Consider the following 23,018-nt stretch of genomic DNA (forward strand, 5'->3'; position numbering starts at 1 on the left):
ATTAACTCCTACCATGCTCACCGATTTTAATACTATATCCTCTACTTTCCCTTAAATTGTATTTGCTTGCACATTTGTCTTTTATGTATCTTTTAACACTCTAGAGTCCTTTTTGATGTCTGGATTTTTTTTTTTAAAGCCAATCTGAGCTTTTTGGTAGGAACGAAATCTATTTACATTTATTATTGTAATTCTGCTTTGTTTTCTTTGTTGTTTCCCCAACTATGCAGGAATTTTCTTCGGTTTTGTTTTTGCTAATGATTTACAATGTATACGGTCTTGATTCAATTTTTAAAATACGGACTTCTATAATTACCAGTGGCAAGAATAAAAGAACATCAATGTATTCTATACATTTTTTAATCCCCTGATGTGATTGACATTAGGGATTTCATACCCAATTTTTCATTTTTTTAAAATATAATTTATTGTCAAATTGGCTAACATACAGTGTGTAAGATGTGCTCTTGGTTTTTGGGGTAGATTCCCGTGATTCATTACTTACATACAACACCCAGTGCTCATCCCAACAAGTGCCCTCCTCAATGCCCAGCACCCATTTTCCCCTCCCCCCTTCCCCCACCAACACTCAGTTTGTTCTCTGTATTTAACAATCTCTTATGGTTTGCCTCCCTCCCTCTCTGTTTGTAACTATTTTTCCCCCTTCCCTTCTCCCATGGTCTTCTGTTAAGTTTCTCAAATTCCAACTATGAGTGAAAACATATGATATCTGTCTTTCTCTGACTGACTTATTTCACTTACATAATACCTTCCAGTTCCATCCACATTGCTGCAAATGGCATGATTTCATTCTTTCTCATTGCCAAGTAGTATTCCATTGTTATGTATAAACCACATCTTCTTTATCCATTCATCAATTGATGGCCATTTAGGCTCTTTCCATAATTTGACTATTGTTGAAAGTGCTGCTATAAGCATTGGGGGATATATGCCTGTATGAATCAGCACTCCTATATCCTTTGGATTAATTCCTAGTAGTGCTATTGCTGGGTCGTAGGGTAGTTCTATTTTTAATTTTTTGAGGAACCTCCACACTGGTTTCCAGAGCGGCTGCACCAGTTCGCATTCCCACCAACAGTGCAAGAGGGTTCCTGTTTCTCCACATCCTCGCCAGCATCTATAGTCTCCTGGCTTGTTCATTTTAGCTACTCTGACTGGTGTAAGGTGGTATCTCATTGTGGTTTTGATCTGTATTTCCCTGATGAGGAGTGATGTTGAGCATCTTTTGATGTGTCTGTTGGCCATCTGCATGTCTTCCCTGGAAAAGTGTCTATTCACGTCTTCTGCCCATTTCTTCACTGGATTATTTGTTTTTTGGGTGTTGAGTTTGGTAAGTTCTGTATAGATTTTGGATACTAACCCTTTATCTGATATGTCATTTGCACATATCTTTTCCCATTCCGTCATTTGCCTTTTAGCTTTGTTGATTATTTCCTTTGAAAGGCAGAGGCTTTTTATCTTGATGAGGTCCCAATAGTTCATTTTTGTTTTTAATTCCCTTGCCTTTGGAGACGTGCCAAGCAAGAAATTGCTGCGGCTGAGGTCAAAGAGGTTATTGCCTGCTTTCTCTTCTAGGGTTTTGATGGTTTCCGGTCTCACATTTAGGTCTTTCATCCATTTTGAGTTTATTTTTGTGTATGGTATAAGAACGTGGTCTAGTCTCATTCTTCATTTTTAAACAAAATGTTTATTTAATTATTTTGAGAGAGAGAGCAAGAGAGAGACAGAGAGCGTGTGCATGCTTGCACATGAGTTGGGGAGGAGCAGAGAGAGAGAGAGAGAGGGAGAGAGAGAATCCCAAGCAGGCTCCATGTTGTCAGCCCAGAGTCCCATGCACAGGACCTAAACTGACAAACCATAAGATCATGACCTGAGCCCAGCTCAAGAGTCAGAAGCTCAACCAACTGAGCTACCCAGGTGTCCCTAGTTCTTCATTTTTAAGTATTCATATATCTTAATATTATCTTAATAAAATATTTTAAGTATTTAAACATGTCTCTCAAAACCTATACAGACTTCAAAATGTTTTTTAAAATGTTAATGTTATCTGCCAGTCCTTTTGTACAAACACATCCTTTTATGAAAAAAATCCCCACATTTCTATTGATTAAAAATATGGACATTTGGATTACATTAGAGACTTTTTATTCTTCAAAGTATGTAAGTGTTTTCACTTTCTTGCATTTAATACTATAGAGAAGGGGGTGGCAAACTTTTTCTCTAAAGGGGCAGGTAGTAAATGTTTAGGCTTTGTAGGCCATGTATTTATTCTCCGTATCAAATACTAAGGTTGGACATTTTGGTGCAAACACAGCCATAGACAACAGGCAAATGAGTAGGCATGGTTATGTCCCTGTAAAACTTTATGTATAAACATACACAGTAGGCCTTAGTTTGCAGACTTTTGCTGTGAAAAAAAGGTCTGGGGCTAGCCTAACTGAGTTAAATCCTTCTCTAATATTAGATGATACTATATGAAATGAGAAGCACAGCCCTCTATTCTCTTATCTATATTCCTCTTACAAGAGATTGGGGCATAAATCTAATAGATAGTCAATCATTATTTATTATGATTTTTTAAAAGTAAAACTAGAGGGGTGCCTGGGTGGCTCAGTCGGTTGAGCGTCCGACTTCGGCTCAGGTCATGATCTCACAGCTCGGGAGTTTGAGCCCCGCATTGGGCTCTGTGCTGACAGCTCAGAGCCTGGAGCCTGTTTGGGACTCTGTGTCTCCCTCTCTCTCCACCCCTAATCCACTCACATTCTGTCTCTGACTCTCTCAAAAATAAATAAACATTAAAAAAATTTGTTTTTTTAAAAAGTAAAACTAGAGCTTTGATGAGTACTTGAAAACCAGAATGACCCAAATATACACTCGTTAAGAAGCATAATCTGAGAATCCACTTAATTTCTTTTGACACGCTCATTCTATCAAGTAAAAAGCTAATTTTTCTGTAATATAAAAGCAAGCTCCATGTCCCATGGAGCTTTGATAAATGCATCAACAGAACCTCACTTTAGCGTTAACCCTAAAGGTTCTGTGACTCTTTGTAAGTACGACAAATCCAGACTGGTATACAGATTGAAGAGTAATAACTTCAATCTTGTCTACTTCTTGAACTTGGCTGGGGAAGACTATTGAAAGATGTGTGAGCATCTCATAGTATAATGATTTGGATGGAGCCTTCAATGATTCTAATGGGCAGGGCTCTCATTTTTACCAATTGTAAGAGATGTACTGGCAGATGTGTGTCTTCCAGGTGGTAGAAGCAGAAAGGCGGAGAGAGAAAGAGTCAGTTACCAGCAAAGTAGAGCTAGGGGACTTCTAATAAATCCAGACAAAGATGCAGCGTAATCTAGTGGGACCAGTGTTCACTGCGACTATAGGCACAGCCAAAACAAATTCACAAACCTCTGAGCTCCAATTTATCATTTAAAAAAGGCAACCGACGGAATGGGAAAAGATATGTACAAATGACATATCGGACAAAGGGCTAGTATCCAAAATCTATAAAGAACTAACCAAACTCCACACCTGAAAAACAAATAATCCAGTGAAGAAATGGGCAGAAGACATGAATAGACACTTCTCTAAAGAAGACATCTGGATGGCCAACAGACACATCAAAAGATGCTCAACGTCGCTCCTCATCAGGGAAATACAAATCAAAACCACACTGAGATATCACCTCATGCCAGTCAGAGTGGCTAAAATGAACAAATCAGGAGACTATAGATGCTGGAGAGGATGTGGAGAAATGGGAACCCTCTTGCACTGTTGGTGGGAATGCAAACTGGTGCAGCCGCTCTGGAAACCAGCGTGGAGTTTCCTCAAAAAATTAAAAATAGATCTACCCTATGACCCAGCAATAGCACTGCTAGGAATTTACCCAAAGGATACAGGAGTGCTGATGCATAGGGGCACTTGTACCCCAATGTTTATAGCAGCACTTTCAACAATAGCCAAATTATGGAAAGAGCCTAAATGTCCATCAACTGACAAATGGATAAAGAAGATGTGGTTTATATATACAATGGAATACTACTTGGCAATGAGAAAGAATGAAATCATGCCATTTGCAGCAACGTGGATGGAACTGGAGAGTGTTATGCTAAGTGAAGTCAGTCATACAGAGAAAGACAGATACCATATGTTTTCACTCTCGTGTGGATCCTGAGAAACTTAACAGAAGACCATGGGGGAGGAGAAGGGGGAAAAAAAGTTACAGAGAGGGAAGGAGGCAAACCATAAGAGACTCTTAAAAACTGAGAATAAACTGAGGGTTGATGGGGGGTGGGAGGGAAGGGAAAGTGGGTGATGGGCACTGAGGAGGGCACCTGTTGGGATGAGCACTGGGTGTTGTATGGAAACCAATACAATAAATTTCATAAAAATTAAAAAAGAAAATAAAATGAAATAAAAAAATAAAAAAAACCATTTGAAAGTAATGTTATTAGAACTATGGAGATAGAAAGAAATCTACTAAAATTTCAAAGAATGCCATAAGCCACAAGGTTTAAGAGATGGAATACAGGCTCTGGAAGAGGTTAACAAAACTGGGGAGATTTGAACTTTGAGAAGAAAGGATGAGAAGGAAATTTTCTTACTGTACATACCTATTTGCCTACATCCAGTGTGGTATGTGTCCTTTTCCTATTGTGATCGAAAATTAATGCAGTAATGGTTTTGAATGGTTTGTGGGTTTAACCAAGGCCAGGATAACTTCAAACAACAGGTTTAAAGGGTTGAAAACTTTGGAAGGAGGTTATCAGGAGACGATAGAGCCTCTTTCCTCAAAGACGGTGACGACCATTCGCCCACCTAACAAACTGCCACCCTAATTTCCTAAGGTGGGTAAGCTTCAGTACGACCTAGAGAGAAAGAGATTCCCTTGCTTCGTTACTTCACAAAGCCCCTTCCTTACCAGAACTGATCACTGCCTTGTTTCATATGCACATCTTCCAGTGGAAGTAGTGTTCCAATGGTCACTGCCTTATTCATCATTATAGGCCGTAACTTCTGCAGGAAAGAAGTTAGTCTAGCTTCAAATATGTATACATGTAGTTTACAGTGAAGATGTTTCATCATCCATATAAGCCAGAACTTCTCAGACACATATGCCTCAAGTTATCTTTTATTCCAACCTTAGAGGCATTCAGAGAGAAGTTCATCACATGGAGAATATTTGGTTTCAAGATTCTGATTCAGTGATTTGCTGAATCAATCCCTAGTTTGAATCCTGGTCCTGGTGTAAATTCTGCTGACCACAAATTGGTGTAGATCCTCACTCTCTACAGCTGCCTGTAGGAGAAATTTATTTTGATAAAAAACAATTAGATATTTGCTAGCATGTGTCTGAACATGTCAGCAGGGAAAGTATTAGCACTTCCTTAAGCCCAGACTAGAAGGAAAGAATAGAACATGACAAAAGTGATGGTATGTCACTTCCGTGATGAAGTTCCAGAAGACTGTGACTTCCATCTTACTATCATACTCTGTTTCCCACTCGCTTGCTCTGATGAAACAAGGTACCATGCTGTGCGACGCTCCATGGAGGGGCACAGAAGGCAAGGAACTACAGGTCTGTCTGTGGCCAGTAGCTCTTGAACAATTGAGGGAGGCCTTGGGGTACAACCTGTAAAGAACTGGGTCCTCCAACAATCACTGAGGAAGTAAGGAAATGAATCCTTCTTGAAGTGACAGCAGCTTTGTGGGAGACCCAGAGCCAGAGAACACAGCTAAGCCACACTCATTCTTGACCCACAGAGACTGTAAGATCATAAATATGTGTCATTTTATACCAAGTTTTGAAGTAATTTGTTATGCAATAGCAGATAACTAACACAAATGATTAATGGGTAAGTGAAAATTCTTCATTAAGTCTTAGGAGTGTTCATACGAGTAGATACTGTTCTCTGTGCTCAAGGATCACCACAGTTGGTGTTTAATAAAACAGTAAGAGCTGGAACACTACTGCCTGAAAATCAGGGGTCTCATGCTGAATGACTAAAAAAGGAAGATGTGAAGTTTGTATTTTCCTAGATTTTTCAAGAAGAGAAAAGCTGATTCTCTCCTAAGTTCTTGAAGCTTCTGCTCCCCTGAGGCTGATTATTGGACCAGATGACATTTTGAAATCTCTTCTAATGTATTTATTTTAAACAGGTTAGATGATTGCACATAGAATAAGTTAAGAAGAGAGAAAGAAAACTTTTATATTTGTTTTTTTCAGAATATAGTGAAAGAGACTGTACAAAAGAGGTGAAAGTTAAATATTTAGAAGGAGGCTTTCAAATAATAATCATACTTTGTAATTGTCTGTAAAATAAATATGAAGACATCCCCTTAAAGATGAAGAACTGAAGGTTAAGAGTGGTTATGGATTTGTCTAAGGGTGCACAGAGAATTTGAACAGAATCCTGAACATGTATGTCTCAATTTTACATGATATTAAATAATAATATATTAAAAACAATAGATTGGCTTCTGAAGAAATTAGTATGTAATCCTGAAGTGCTGAATATAAGATTATATCCACCCTGGCAGTTTCTAATATAAAACAGGAAGTTTCCAATGTAATAAAGTTTGAGCCAGCTGAAATGATACCCTGACATGCTTGGGAGAGAAGAAAACACGAGTCTTTCAGATTCTTCAAGTGGAAAAGTTTTCTGAGTTGCCAAAATCCAGAGGGTCAAATTTCCCTGGCTTTTCTAATGACAATGCCACTGTTCTTTTCACAGCACACACAGAGGGGGGAAAAAGGGAATTCTAAAGAAGCCCCTAAATATTTAGATGAAGATAATTCATGCAGTATCTATTAAGGGCCTCTTATAGGTATAACATACATTTCAATAGTATAGAAAAGAGAAGCAGATAGATATATCATCATTCATTAGATTCATTTCCTCTCTATTTTGCCTGCTCCCGAAAAGTGTTTTGGGGGTTTCATGATAGAGGATATGTTTATAATAATGTTTTCTATATGGAAATAGAAAAGACACAATACAATCGTATGACTATTCTCTAGATATTTAAAGAACGTGACTTGCAGGAGGAGAGAAAGGTAAACATCTCAAGAGACTTAAACTAGGTGTAAAGGGATGAAATTAAGCAAAGGAAAATTCACTATAAACAGAATGTTTTTCTGATTTTTCCTAAGTTTCTACTTGTGAACTAAATTCCCCCAGGAAGAATGTTTGCAGTCAGGTGAAGAGAATGTTCTTTTTGTGCTATTCTACAGAGGATAAACCTGCAGAAACAAAGACAAGACATGAACAAAATTATCTAAGAGAGATTTTTTACCTCTAAATTTATCCTCTAAAATTAACTGTAGTTTGAAGAAGTATGCAAGTAATACGAAAACACATTCTCAGTGAAAGAAGGCAATCAAATAAAAGTTTCTCCCTTCTGAAAACTCTTTCTTCTTCAAGATGGAGGGGTGATCTCATTGTTAACATGCACAATATCGATAGATATCTGCATATAGATAGGAAGTTTTACTTTAAGTATTGTTTGGTGACTTATCTTTTTAAACTTCCTATGTCTTGGAGATCTTTACATGCTGGTATATATATACTGTCTCCACCTTTTTTCTTTTTTTAAGTTTATTTATTTATTTTGAGAGAGAGACAGCACAAGTGAGAGAGGACAGAGAGAAAGGATCCCAAGCAGGCTCCACACTGTGAGTGCAGAGCTCAACATGGGGCTCGAACCCACAAACTGCGAGATCAAGACCTGAGCCAAAAATCAAGAGTCAGACACTTAATTGACTGAGCCACCCAGGCACCCCTCCCTCCCCCTTTTTAAGGGATGTGTAATATACCAAGTGTGAATGGCCCATAATTTAGTCATTCTCCTACCAATGGATATTTAGGTTTGTTCTACTTTCTCCCTGTTACACATAGTAGTATAATGAATTTTTTAAAATTTGTTTTGATGTCTATTTGTGAGAGAGAGAGAGAGAGAGAGAGAGAGAGAGAGAGAGAGAACAGGTTGGGAGGGGCAGAGAGAGAGGGAGACACAGTATTCAAAGCAGGCTCCAGGTTCTGAGCTGTCAGCACAGAGCCTGACATGGGGCTCTAACTCACAAACCGTGATATCATGATGTGAGCCAAAGTTGGACGCTTAACTGACTGAGCCACCCAGCCACCCCAATGTTTATTTGTTTTTGAGAGATAGAGAGGGAGGGAGAGAGTGAGCGCACAAGCAGGGGAAGGGCAGAGAGAGGGAGACACAGAATCTGAGGCAGGCTCCAGGCTCTGAGCTGTCAGCACAGAGCCCAACGCAGGGCCCAAACCCACAAACCGTGAGATCATGACCTGAGCTGAAGTCGGTCACTTAACCAACTGAGCCACCCAGGCACTCCTATAATGAATATTTTATATTTGTATTCTTGTACACATGTGAGAGGTAAAATTATTAGAGATAAAATGGAAGGTGTAATTTAAAATAATGATAGTTATTGCCAAACTGTCCTCAAACACACTGCACCAATTTGTACCCCATTTGATAGCTTCAAATAGTATCAGATTCTTCTCTTCTTTTTTCAACAGTAGATATTATACATTCAAAATTTTTTTATTAATTTGATAGTTGAAAAATGATACCTCATTATTATTTTAATTTCCCTTAATAGTGAAGGTAAGTATCTTTTTATTCGGGGAAGGGCAATTTTAGTTTTTATTTTCCCAACTATCTGTTGATATGATATGCTTTGATCATTTTTCTGCTGGTTGTTAGTTTTTTTTCTTATTGAGTCCTTAGAGTTTTTTATATATTCTGGATATTAATCATTATTCCATTACAGATACTGCCATTATTCTCTCGGACTGTGATTTAACTTTGTTTATGCTGTCTTCTATCATATTAAAGTCTTAAATCTTGTCAATCTTATTTTATGGCCTTAGATTTTATATTTTAGTTAGTAAGTCTTTTCCTACTATAAGAGCATAAAAATATTCTCCTATTTTTCTTTTAATACTTTTAATGTTTAGGTTTTTAATACATTTGAAATTTATTTATGGGCATGGTATAAAGCAGGGATATAATTTAAGTTTTTCCCCAAAGAGATAGTAAATTGTCTCTGCACAACTTACTAATATTTTCCTGACTGATTTGAAATTGCCCCTTTATCATAAATAAGCAAAATTCCCATGGGTCTATTTTTTCCTAGTGTGCTACTTTATTCTTGCCCCAAAATCATAATTTTTAATTTATAGCTTTATATGATGTTTGATATTGAGTGGTGAAAATATCCCCTTGGTATACAGGCAGGACTGCAGTGGTTAAGAACAGGGGCTGAAATCAGACTATGGTAAGATCCCAGCTGCGTTATTTACTAGTTTGGGTGTTACTAACCTTGTTATTTACTAACCTTGAGCAGGTTACTTAATCGCTCTGTATTGTTCTAGTAGACATGATCTGAAAAATGATGATACTACCCATTCCTACATTTTACTATTTGGAGTATTAGATGAGTAAACACACGTAAGGTACTTAAACCACTACCCGACACATAGTAAGGATTCTAATACGATAGCTATTCTTAAAAATCTTCTTCTTTATTCTCACATATTATATCTTCCACAGAAGTTTGAGAATCAGCCTATTAATTTTCATAAAAACAGTTCCACAGGGTCTTTGACTGGTATCCCACTGACTGCATGGATTAGTTTCGAGGAGAAAATATTGCCAAAATTCCTTCATCTTCCAATCCAGGAACATGGTGTAGCTCTCCATTTATACTTCTTTTATATCCTTTCACAAAGTTTCATACTTTTTTCCTATAGATGCTGTACATTTCTAGTTAGGTTTATTCCCAGGAATTCTATTGATTTTGTTCTTATTATAAATGAGATTTTTTCCTCTATTGATATTTGCTGTTATGTAGGAAAGCTATGTGTTTTAGTACATTAATTTTATGTCTGGCCATCTTGCTGACCATATTTTATCAGTACATAGGCATATCTTGTTTTATTGTGCTTCACTTTCTTGCACGTCAGAGACTTTGTGTTTCCTACAAATTGAAAGTTTTTGGCAACCCTGATGTCAAGCAAGTCTATAGGCACCATTTTCCAAAGCATTTACTCACTGTATGTCTCTAGGTCTCATCTTGGTAGTTCTCGCACTATTTCAAACTTTTTCATCATTATTATATTTGTTATGGTGATCTGTAATCAGTGGTTATGACTGATTGAATGCTCAGATGATGGTTAGCACTTTTTTTTAGCAATTAAGTATTTTTTAAATAAGGTTAACAAATACTTTTAACATACTTTTTTTTAGACAAGGCTATTGCATACTTAATAGACTATGATACAGTCTGAACATAACTTTTATATGTTCTGGGAAACAAAAAAATTCATTTGACTCGCTTTATTGAGAAATTTACTTTTATGTGGAGGTCCGGAACTGACCTTGCAGTATCTCCAATGTATGCCTATATTGTTTTTCTGACAATTTACTTGAAGTTTTTAGGCTGAGGATGATACAATCTGTTAATAAAGACAGCTGTGTTTCTTCCTTTCCAATATTTTTTGGTATTAGTCAAAAACACTGAGGAAAAAATGTCATTTCTCCCTGTCTTTTGGTTGAGTGGCAATAGTCACAGGGTGATGGATATTTCACTAGAATTCTGCTCCATTTAATACTGCATGGCTCAGACAAAAACACAAAAACAACAATAAGAAACATACATAGTGCTTACTATATGCTAGGTGTTCTTTTTTTTATGTTTGTTTGTTTGTTTAGAGAAAGGGGGAGAGAGAGAGAGAGAGAGAGAGAGAGAGAGAAAGGGAGAGAGAGAATGTGTGTTGGGGAGGGGCAGAGAGAGAGAGGGATGGAAGAGAATCCCAAGCAGGCTCCACACTGTGGAGATCATGAGCTGAGCTGAAACCAAGAGTCAGACACTTAACCTGGATTGAGCCACCCAGGCACCTCAGCTACGTACTCTTCTAAGTGCTTTAAATATATTGACTTATTCATATGTTTTCACTCATATGTGGATCCTGAGAAACTTAACAGAAGACCATGGGGGAGGGGAAGGGGGAAAAAAAAGTTACAGAGAGGGAGGGAGGCAACCATAAGAGACTCTTAAATACTGAGAACAGACAGAGGGTTGATGGGGGGTGGGGGAGAGGGGAAAGTCGGTGATGGGCATTGAAGAGGGCATCTGTTAGGATGAGCACTGGGTGTTGTATGGAAACCAATTTGACAATAAATTATATATATATATATATATATATATATATATATCATATATCATATATATACACACATACGTTGATTTATTTAATCCTCACAACCTCCTAAGGGATAACTGGAATTAATCTCCCCAGATAAGACTCTGGTTGGAAAGAGATTCTGACAGTTTTCCCTCAAAGGAACTTTGTGATCTGTTAGTTATATCTAAACACCCCCACCCACGGCAAGTTCAGCAGAGTGCCACTTGTCCTTTAACCCCAAAGCTCCTTCATTTCCAAGTAAGCGGGACCAAATCAGTTTGAGCCCGAAAACCTCACTCTTACTCAATCAAAATAAAAACAAGGCCCATAAGAATCTACTTTGACTTTCACAGCCACGTGGACCAAGAGTTGCTCTGAGCAAATCCTTGAAAATCCTTAGCATTAAAGAAATCTCTCAAGGTCATACACAACCCAATTCTGACTTACTGTCAGGGAAGTCAGATGTTAGAAAAATTAGGCTGTATTTCTGGCTCTGTGTTCTTAAGAAAATTTAATTAAAAAATAATTTTTAATATATCCTTCCTGACCTTTCTTTTAGTAATATCACAGATGATGTGTTATGACCTACTTTCTGTCAACAATACGTTGTGACCAACTGAACTGTAAATAAACGCAGATGTGCATCGTCATTTTTTAACAAGTTCATCATAGTCTGTGGTTTGAATACATCATTTTTTAAAAGCACAGTGATTACTATGTACTAGGCACTATTCTAGGTGCTTTATAAATACCAGTTCACTTAATCCTCATTACATCTGGGGTGCATACCACAGCATACCATATGGCATGCGTGTATCATGATTTACTTAATCAGATTAAACATATCAAATTCAGTTTTGATTTAATTAAAAATTTAAGCAAATTGCTCCAAAGTCTGGTCATTATAAACAACACTGTAACAAAGTCCATGGTACATACGCCCTTGGACAGCTGTGCCACTATTTCCATAGACCAAATTAAATAGGTGCCTTTTCAATAGCTGAACACTAGCTGATTCAAACTATCCCAAGAAGCCAGTGAAATAAAAGGATCAGAATTCCAGGGCTCGGAACTTCTGTTCTAGTTTAGATAGCACATGACTAGGGCCTCCGTCCTGTCTTGTTCTCCTGTTCCAAAAGGGGGAGCAAGCAGCATGGTCCCAGAGTCCTAAAACTCCTGAACACATTTTTCTCCCTGGGGAGAGATGAAAGAAAGGAGGAACCCTTTTCACCCTTAATAGGCTGATCCAGATTAAGGCAGCTCCCAAGATATATTCATATATATTACCCATTTAAACTAATTCATGTATCATGAAAATATATACCTTTATAATCCAATATCCTCATTACACAGTTGATAAAACTGAGTCATACGTGACTTCACCTGAAATAACTCCCCAAACTCTACACGTGCTTCATAACATCTGCATTGTTATCTTCGCCATTACAAAAATACATTTATAGGGGCGTCTGGGTGGCTCAGCCGGTTGGGTGTCTGACTTCGGCTCAGGTCACGTTCTCGTGGTTCATGAGTTCGAGTTCCGCATCAGGCTCTGTGCTTACAGCTCAGAGCCTGGAGCCTGCTTCAGATTCTGTGTCTCCCTCTCTCCTTTCCCCTCCGCTGTTCACACTCTGTTTCTCTCTCAAAAATAAATAAAGATTAAAAAAAAACCCTCAAGAATACATTTGTATATAATGATGTCATTATGGATAAGCCATTTTTCTGCTCTTCTATTTTTTTTAAGTAGGCTCCATGACCAACGTGGGGCTTGAACTAATGACCCTGAGATCAAGAGTCACACGCTCTACTGACGGAGCCCACCAGGAGTTCCTCTGATCTTCTATTTTTTACCACTACTTTGCTGTACTTTTTGTATGTATTGTGCTCCTTACATGCATGAACGTGGTCCACAAATACGTGATTTTAATTAGAACATTATGATTAACATCCAACAAACAGTTTAACTCTTCTCAACTGTTAGATATTTGTACTGTTTTTTGTTTTGTTTTTGTTTTTAATCAAAAGTAGTAGCTACAAATACTTTAAGTTTTAACCCCTCTTCTCCCCTTTAGCCCCTTTGGGTAATTTTATAAATATAAAAAAGTATTTTTAGATAAAAACTTAGTGGTTAGCTTTATGATCTTTGTTGTATACTGCTAAACTCTTCTCCAGAAAGACTGGCAATTTGTTCAGTTACATCTAAGCCTGCATGTTCAAAAATTCTGTCTCTTATAATTGGTAGTGAGTTGCCATTTGCTCTCAATCTCTACAATTCTGGGAAAACATGTTAACATTTCCTAATTACTAGCTAGGAATTTCAATATAATTCTATTAAAGTTGAATTCTATTTAAGATATTTGCATCTGTGTTTATAAATGAGATTATTATCACTTCATGTTTTAGGTGCTCACTTTAGTGCACATTTTAGGATCAGGACCATATTGAAGTTATCTCTCATAATAAACAAAGGAGCCTCTTAGTTTATGTTCCCAAGTCTGTGATAGCCCTCCTTCAATCCCTCCACATTACAATTAGAATGACCTTTTAAAAACTCAAGTCTCATCATATCCTTTTCTTAAAATCTTTAATGGCTTCCCATTACTTTTACGATATAGTCTAAAACCCTAACTTGGTCTATATGGTTCTGGAACATCTGGCCATGCATGCCTCACCCTCTTCTGCTTTGGAGTCATCATGCATTCACCATGGGACTTCCACTCCCTCCCCCAGCTAAATTTTACTGAGCTACTCTTAAATGTCACTAACATCTAGGTTAAAGCTCCCTCATTACCCAGCTCACTTTATTCAAAATTACTCATTCAATGTCTGATCTCTCTGGTAAAGTGTAGAAAACTCTGCAAGAGCAACCCCCAACTCCCGTTTTTTTCTTCAGGCCAGAAGTAAGTAGGCATTCTTTACCTTAGGAATTCAAGAGCCTGATGCTGTATATACTGTTCTCCTATTAGAATACATGCCAAGGATAAGGATCAGTTCTTTTATATGTTTCCACCCAAAGTTTGGCACAGTGCCTTGGGCTTAATTAAAAGTTCAGTGGATTTAGGGGTGCCTGGGTGGCTCAGTTAAGTGTCCAACTTCAGCTCAGGACATGATCTCACAGTTCATGAGTTCAAGCCCCGCGTCGGGCTCTGTGCTGACAGCTCAGAGCCTGGAGCCTTCTTCAGATACTGTGTCTTCCTCTCTCTCTGAAATCCCCCACCCTGCTCATGCTTTGTCTCTCTCTCTCTCTCTCTCTCTCTCTGTCTCTCTCTCTCAAAAATAAACAAACATTAAAAAAAATTTGTTTTTTAAGTTCAATGTATTTATATCAACATGTACTCTAGAGGAGTAATACAAAGTTAATAACAATAAAGTTTGTGTCTGGCAGATACTCCTTAATGTTTTAACATAAAACATTATATAAAACATAACATATATGCTTACAAAATAGAATATAAACTACAGGAGAAAATCTTCCACCATAAAGACATAGTCATCCTGACTCCCAGAGTCCATTGTTGAAATTCATCACAACTGCTGAGTTAAAATAGTCGACTCATTTGAGAGCTTTATACACCGGAATGCATAAAGTCCTTAAAATACTCTGAAGTGAAAAAGTCTCCTGTGAAGAGACCTCAAAGAAGGGAAATTCAACAAACACCACAACACCTAAATATCTTCTGCTTTTACCTTTTACTTCCTCAAGGAAATGCGCATGTGTCTCCTGTATATGCCCAACCAGAACTAGCAACCCTAAACACTACCTCCTTTCTACAATAGTGGATCACTTCTGGAACCATCTCAGGCTTGGCTTCTCATGTTTTATGGCATTAGTAATTTCCAAAATCAACACTCGTTTACTGTAGATATACTGAGAGCCTAAGCCAAGAGTCCTAAGAAAGGTGGAAGAGGGACAACTATGCAATAAATAAGTGATGGAGTGGCGGCAGAAGCAGTAAGTAACAAGGAACACGTTAAAGTACAATGACCTTGCTAACGGAGTCTGCTTCTAAGAGGACATCTATAAAAGAGAATAAAAGTAGTGTCTACCTCACAGAGGTGTTGGAAGGATTAAGTGAGTTAATTCACATAAAGCTCTTAGGGCATGTAACTGTTATTGCTTTCTTTTTCCTATCTCTCATTAGGCTGCTGGAACTTAAGGGTTTAAGTAAATGAAAACAATCGGTCGGTATTCTGGGCCAAGAGGAGACCTCGTTTATTCACGGTTGATGACAGTTTCCATATATGTACATTTCTAGGGAGGTTCCTAATATCCCAACATTATTACTTTCCTCTATTGTAATAGGCAGGCAGTTCTTCACAATATCTAAACTACTTCAGATAGATTTTTATATCTAGTTCTTCTTTTTATTAGCGGGAAAAGAAAGGTGTTTTCTATAAATGAAGATGATGGCTATAAATGCATTAGGAAATTACTGAAAACAATTTTTTATTATCATAAGCAAAAAATAACTTCTACTAACATTAAAAGATGGTAAATCTGATGGAAAAGAGAGTAATTAAAAACCTTAGGAAATAAGTCTTCTCAAGCAGAATTATGAAAAATTAAAGGAAAGCCTTATGCTCTGAACTGAATAATTGCGTCCCTCCCAGATTCACATGTTGAAATCCTGATCCTCAATGTGATAGTATTAGGAAGCGGAGCCGTTGGGAGTGATTGGGTCATGAGGGTGGAGCTCTAATGAATGGGATTAATGGCCTTATAAAGCAGACTCGGGAGAGCTCTCTCACACCTTTCGCTAAGTGAGGACACAGCAAGATGACCATCAATGAGCCAGGAAGTGGGCCCTCACTAGACACCAAATCTTCCAGTGCCTTGATCTTGAACTTCCCAGCCTTCAGAACTGTGAGAAATAAATGTTTGTTGGTTAAGCCATCCAGTCTGTGGTATTTTTTTGATAGCAGCCCTAACAGACTAAGACTCCCTCTGACCAAGGGGTGATGTTTACATTCTACAGCCACACAAAACTGCCCTGAAGCTTTCCTGCTTTCATTTTTCTCTATTTCTGTGACTGATGCAAACGGCCACACAACAAAATTTTCTATAGGAGGAAAGAGACACAGAAGAAACAGATAGGAAAGGGAACTTGGATGGAGGAGAGAATGATCCGGCTACTACCGGGGATTCATTTGGTTCCCACCATTTGGTGCCAAGTTAACGATAAATACTTCTCATTTCTTCTGACACTTTGTCTTCCAGTTAATCTCTGTTTACATACTCCTCACTAAAACGGACTTACGGAAAATTAGTCTAAACACACATCCTAACAAATATTTTTGGTTCCTGCCTAGTTTACTCCCTAATCCGACCTTCTAAATAAAAGCAGCTAGATGCTATGTCATGATAGTACCCAAGTTAAATCCCATTCTTGGAGCATTTCCCTACATGCTATAAAATCTGCACCCATGTATATTCCAATATCTTTAACAATATCACTTATTCTAAGACTTCCAAAATTCTTCCACTCCTTGATCCTAGTTCTGCACCCGCATGTGCACATGTAGGTGTGTGTGCACCCCGCCTCCTCCACGCACACACACGCACTGACCACTCCTTAGCATTTCTGGATCATCAAAAGCGAAACTTAATTTACCATTTCAACTATTTTAAAGTGTACAATTTAATGGTACCAAGTACCTCCACAATGTTGTACAATAACTACTACTATCTAGTAATAGAACTTTTTCATCACCTCAAAGGAAAACCCACATCCATTAAGCAGTCCCTCCTCATTCCCCTGTCCCTGACAACCACTAATCTGCTTTCTGTCTCTATAAATTCACTTACTTTGGATATTTCAGATACATGGAATTACAGACTCTGTGGCCTACTGCATCGGAATACTTTCGTTTCAAAGTTCATCCATGTTGTACCCGGTATTATTACTTCATTCCTTTTTAGGGCCAAACAATATTCCATTGTACGTATACAGCACCTTTTGTGTATCCATTCATTAGTTGATGGAATCTGGGTTGTTTCCCCTTTTGACTATGGTAAATAGTGTTATTCTTTGACTATTCAAGTACAGGTTTTTGTTTGAATCCCTATTTTCAATTCGTTTGAGTACGTACCAGAAACGGGATTGCTGGGTCATATGATAGTCTGTTTAACTTTTTGAAGAATCACCAAACTGTTTTCCACAGAGGCAGCACCACTTTACATTTCCGCCAGCAAGGTGCAAGGTTTTAATTTTTCTACATCTGCACCAACGTTTGTTCTCTTTTCATTTTATTGATTACAGCCATCCTAGTGGATGCAGAGTGGTATTGCGCTATGGTTTTAATTCACATTTCTGAAGATGTTGTATACACTTTTGGGGGAAATGTCTATTTAAATCCGTTGCCCACTTTTAAACTGGGTAATTTGTCTTTTTATTTTTGAGACATAAATTTATAGTATTCTTCTGAATACTAGTCCCTTGTATTATGTCCAAGGTAATACCTCCTATTGGATCCGCTGTCTTTCACTTTCGTGATAGTGTCTTTAGAAACAAAAAAGTCTTAATTGTGATGGAAGTCCAATTTATCTATTTTTTTCTGTTGTTGCTAGTTTCTTTGATGTTGTAGCTAAGTATGGTGCTTCTTTTGACAGCTAAAATATATCAGTGTTGGCTTTAATTTTTACAATAGTAATCACTATCATATATTGAATTGTATAGTAAGCCAGGCACTTTACATGTGCCATCTCATTCTGCCCCCTACTCCAAGCTAGCCGGTATTATAGCTATTTTCTAGAAGAAAAAAAAGTTCAAGAAGATTATTTTCTCAAAGTCATTCAGTAGGATATGATAGAGGCAAGATTCAAACTCAGCTTTGTCTAAACATACAGATCACACTCTTTTTTTCCCTCTACTGCAATGTATTATTGAATAGCATATGCAAAGTTTTTGGCTTTGGCAACAAAACACGTAATGTACGTTGTGTTAGTTTTCTATTGCGTCCATTACAAATCACCACAAATTTAGTGACTTAAGCAACACACATTTATCGTCTCACAGTTCTGTAAAGCAGAAGTACACCATGGTCTCCCCCCACCCGGCTAAAATCAAGGTGTTGGGAGGGTTGCATTCCTTTCTGGAGGCTCTAGGGGAGGATTCGTTTCTGTGTTCATGTAGGTTGTTGACAATTCAGTTTCTTGCGGGCACAGGACTGAGATCCCCATTTGTTTGCTGGCTGTCAGCTGAGGGTCATTCCTAGCCTCTAGAGGCCACCCATACTCTTTGGCTCATGGCCTCCTTCTAGCTTCAAAACCAGCGAGGTAGGTCAAACCCCTCTCACACTTTGAATCTCATCTCTCATCTCACACTTTTTCTTCCATCTCATCTCTCTGATCCACTCTTCTGCCTCCCTCTTCTGCTTTTAAGGACTCATGAGATTAGACTGCATTTACCCAGATAATCCAGGATTATCTCCTCCTCTCAAAGTCCTCAACATCCTATTTGTGAAGTCTCTTTTGTCCTACAGGTAGCATTAGTCACAGGTGCCAGGGATTAAGACGTGGCCATCTCTGGGAGAGCAGGGCATTATTCTCTCTCTCTCTCTCACACACACACACACACATTTTTCTTTCCTGAGCTGGGCAGAATATGGAGAGTAGGAAGAACAGAGGACTCACAGAACTGAGGGAACCTTGAAGTATGATATTAAGAAATGGATAGAAAAAAAGAACCTCTCCTCACCTCCCCATCTTCCCCCGGAAAAAAAGAGCCTGAGAAGAAGCAATCAAAGAGGTAGTTCCAAAGGGACACTGATCTTGAAGATGCTTATGTGAAGTTTTGCCTGTTCATGACTTACTGATTTCCTCTTTTTAACCTGGAAATAATTTTCTCAAAACTCTTTTGCCTAGTCTTTTACATCCTCCTAATCCAGTCATCTTTCATGGTGCTTCTACTTGGGCAGTGACCACACAAATGTCAATTTTGCACATAATATCCTGAAATACCTCAGAACACTCAGCCAATGAATTGCTAAATTGGCTGAACATTCAGAGACTTCTTTTCCAGGAACATCTTGCTCTAGGCAATAGAATAATAGATCATTGCTAGAACTCCCTAAAGCAAGGTAGCTGTGGAAAGCTGTAATAGCTAGATGGCAGTTCCACGGGGATAAGCAAGATCCTTACCTCAGGTTTTCAAGAAAAGAAAGCAAGCAGGGAGAGTCCTGACATCAATATTGTTTTTTTCCAACAGAGTCAAATAAATTCTATGAGACATAGACATGTGGATTGATAAATATTAATTTAACTAAAGGAATTGGGTAGATCCTGTGTTATAAACTGAGGATCATCAGTGATAGGAAAGCTAAAACTCTTCCTATTAAATAAATGTTATCTTCTAAAACTGAAATAAAGGGATTCTAAGCAAGTACCTATAAGAAATTAAGGAAGAAACCATCTTGAAAAAGGGCCAGTCTAAAGCCAGTAAAGATGATCCACAATCACAGAACATAAGACATCAAAGGGAACATGAATATTATCTAACCTAATTTTTTCATTTTACACGGGAGAAATTAAAATATAAGGAAGAGACTTTCCCAGGATAACCTAGTTTCTGGCATCATCACATATATTCTGACTTCCCCTCAACGTTCTCCATCTTGGGGTAGTGAACAGGAGGTGGCTCTACTATTAGTCCCCAAATTGGATTCTAATCTGTCAGGCACTCTATTCTGGGGCCTCAAGAGGAGGACAAAAATGTGGGTGAAACAATGCCAATCTTTGCCACTGTAAGCAATTTTAGGCTCAGCTCTACCGGAAACTCTGTTCTATCATCTCTGAGCCCTAAGAAGATCTCTTCAATAGTAATAGGGGTTGGCTCCTGAAAAGCAATGAGCTCTACTTCTCTCCCAAAGGTCCGTGCACCTAAAAGATGGTTAAGACAGTACACAACTCAAAATGCAGTATGTGCATAAGAGATTTTAGAAGTATGTGCATATTTATAATTACTACTGGATTCTGGGGGGGGAAATGGGAAAGATGAAGTAGGAAAAAAAGGTTAATGGCTTCACCTCTGCCACATCTGACTTTTTGCCAAGACGTTTTTAGTTCTATTACCATAAACTCATAAAAAGCAGGAGCCACAATAAAGAAATCTCTGAAGCCTATGCCGCTCAGCACATTACAGGATACGACTAACGTAAAACCACAACTAGCTTATGCTGTTCCAGACTGGGAAGTTAAAAAAGAAAAAAAAAATCCACATTTCAAGGAGTCAGTTTGGCCCATCTAAGCCTTCCAACCCTAGCATCTATGCAATTAGCCAGTTGCAGATTTAGAGATTAAGTCCTATGATCCCTCTCCAGACAATTTGCTACTTAAGGATAGTGCACAGTTGCCAGCTGCCCTCTGTAAAAGCAGAGGGAGATTTCAGCAGGCTCTATACTCCACAGATCATTCTCCGTTCTCTGGGTTTCTGTGGGCCTGATGCCCACACCAAGAAAGGGGATGAAGGAGAAGGGCATAAGGAAAGCAACAAAAGGTGCCTAATTAGCCCTGGATATCTTAGTTCAGATTTCTCCGCCACTTCTCAGGATGGGCTACTGAATTTGTAGACTCTAATTTTAGATTATACAGTTTTAGTATCTTTGTTTTTTTAATCCAAGATACCGTACTTAAACTCTCACAGTTGCAGGGAAGACTTCTCCTGCCTCTCTCTTCTTGTTTACTGAACTCAGCATCCCAGGTTATCACATTATCATATCACCTGGTATCCCTTGATTTCCCCAACTTTCCGTATATCATCATACCCTACTGACTCTCCTGGAAGAAAAGAGGTGAGTCCATTCATATATAACATTAAAAATCTTCTGTAAAAGTCACAACACACTTTTCCAATCAGGAGTCAATTTTCAGTTTACCAAAACATTCCTCCCCAACTGCTGTTGGGTTACTTTGACCATTTTCAAGTGACTTCTGCATTTCTTGGTAAGTTGGGTTGCCTTAAGTTTTACTGCAACTTGTGATCAGACTTTCCCAACTGGCTCACAGTTTTCGTCTCCATACTTAATCCCATCAACATCACTACCATCAACATCATCATCCTGGATGACATGTTTTTAGGAAGGGACATTTATCAGCAAGTCTCCATCAATCTATGTTAGAAGGATACCTACACCCAAGAATATTTTTAGGAAATATCCTTTCTCTATCTTGTTGAAAGGTATACACTTTATATCCAATATGTACAACACAATTTTTAAGCCACGGATCAAAAACTCTCTGAAATCTCTACTTTTAATGGTACATCAGTTACTCTGCAGAACAATTCATATCTAAAAGGCTATTAACCTCTGGGTACTTAAAACTAAGGCAAACATATACAGATTAAACTTTTTCCCTTTAATGAAAGGCTACCATGTGCTAGGAATTGCTCTAACACTAAAAATAAAACCATTCACAAAACAGGGATGCCTGGGTGACTCAGTCGGTTAAGGTACGACTCTTGGTTTTGGCTTGTGTCATGATCTCGTGGTTCGTGAGTTCGAGCCACACATCAGGCTCTTCACTGACAGTGTGGAGGCTTCTTGGGATTCTCTCTCCCTCTCTCTGCCCCTCCCCCTGCTCACTCTCTCTGTCTCTCTCTAAATAAATAAATAAATAAGTTTTAAAAAATTAAACAAAAAACCACTCACAAAACAGGCAAAATCCACGATTGCGTGAATCATTTTCTAGTGGACAGAAAACAGATTAAACAAGATATGTAAGGTATAAAATATACCAGATGATAAATTTGTTAGAGAAAAATAAGGCAGGGAATAGAGAGTTTTACTCTGGTTTTTGACTGGGTGGTGGGGTTGCAGAGGCAGTGGGAGAGAAAAGCAACAATCTTAAATAGCAAAGGTCTCCATGAGAAGGTGAACTTGAGATGACTTGAATAAAGACCTGAGAAAGATAAAGGAGTAAGCAATATAAATATCTGCAAAAGAGCCTTCTAGGAAGAGACAATATCAGGTACACAGGCCTTGATATGGGAGTGTACCACGTTTGAGAAAGAATATAGATGCTAGCAGAGTGAGAAGAAAAGCAGTACGAGAGGAGGTTAGAGAGTTAAGGGATATGTGTGAGCAAAGATTCTATAGGACCTTGTAGGTCACTGAAAGCACTTTGGCTTTTACTTAGAATGAAATGGGAAACCACTGTGAGGTTTTAGACAGAGAAGTGACATGATCTGACTTTTGCTTTAACTGTTTCATGCTGCTGCCATATTGAGAATGGTCTGTAGAGGAGCAAAGGCACAATCGTGGAGAACAATGAAGAAACTATTGCCAGAAGACAGTGAGAAATAGCTGTTACTTGAGTCCAGAAGGGTGAAATGATAGTTATAAATGGTTGGTTTCTGGATATATTTTGAAGGGAGAGAAAACACAGCTTGCTGAGACTGGGTGTGGGATATGAGAGAAAGAAAGGAGTAAAGGATGACTCCCAGGTTTCTATTTCTAGAAGATCAGAATTGCTCTTCATTGAGATATGGAGGACTGAAGAAAGAACAGATGTTCATGGAGGGGAGGGGGATGAGGACATCAGGGACTTAGTTTTAGAAGGCTTAAATTAAGGTATCATTGATGTACATTATATTAGTTTCAGGTGTACAACATAATGATAAAATATTTGTATATATTACAAAATGATCACCACAATAAGTCTAGGTAACATCACCACCAAACATAGTTACAGAATTTTTTTCTTATTACGTACACTACATCCCTATGATTTATTTATTTTATAACTGGAATTTTGTACCTTTTGACTCCTCTTCCTGCATT

General features: G+C 38.1%; 1 protein-coding gene across 10 annotated transcripts in view; it reads right to left on the reverse strand.

Annotated features, from left to right (window-relative positions):
* Positions 1–23,018, reverse strand: part of EXOC6B (exocyst complex component 6B) — a 612,462-nt gene that overhangs the window by 111,728 nt on the left and 477,716 nt on the right. Inside the window, exon 22 of one of the 10 annotated variants that reach the window (XM_042932669.1) lies at positions 4,510–5,322. The exons of the other annotated variants lie outside the window; for them this stretch is intronic. Coding sequence (XP_042788603.1) covers positions 5,242–5,322 — 81 coding nt within the window. The 3' untranslated portion in view covers positions 4,510–5,241. Of the gene's footprint in view, positions 1–4,509; positions 5,323–23,018 lie in introns of those variants that run through there. 10 annotated transcript variants of the gene reach the window in all.

This window comes from Panthera leo, chromosome A3, assembly GCF_018350215.1.
Source record: "Panthera leo isolate Ple1 chromosome A3, P.leo_Ple1_pat1.1, whole genome shotgun sequence".
Taxonomy (NCBI): domain Eukaryota; kingdom Metazoa; phylum Chordata; class Mammalia; order Carnivora; family Felidae; genus Panthera; species Panthera leo.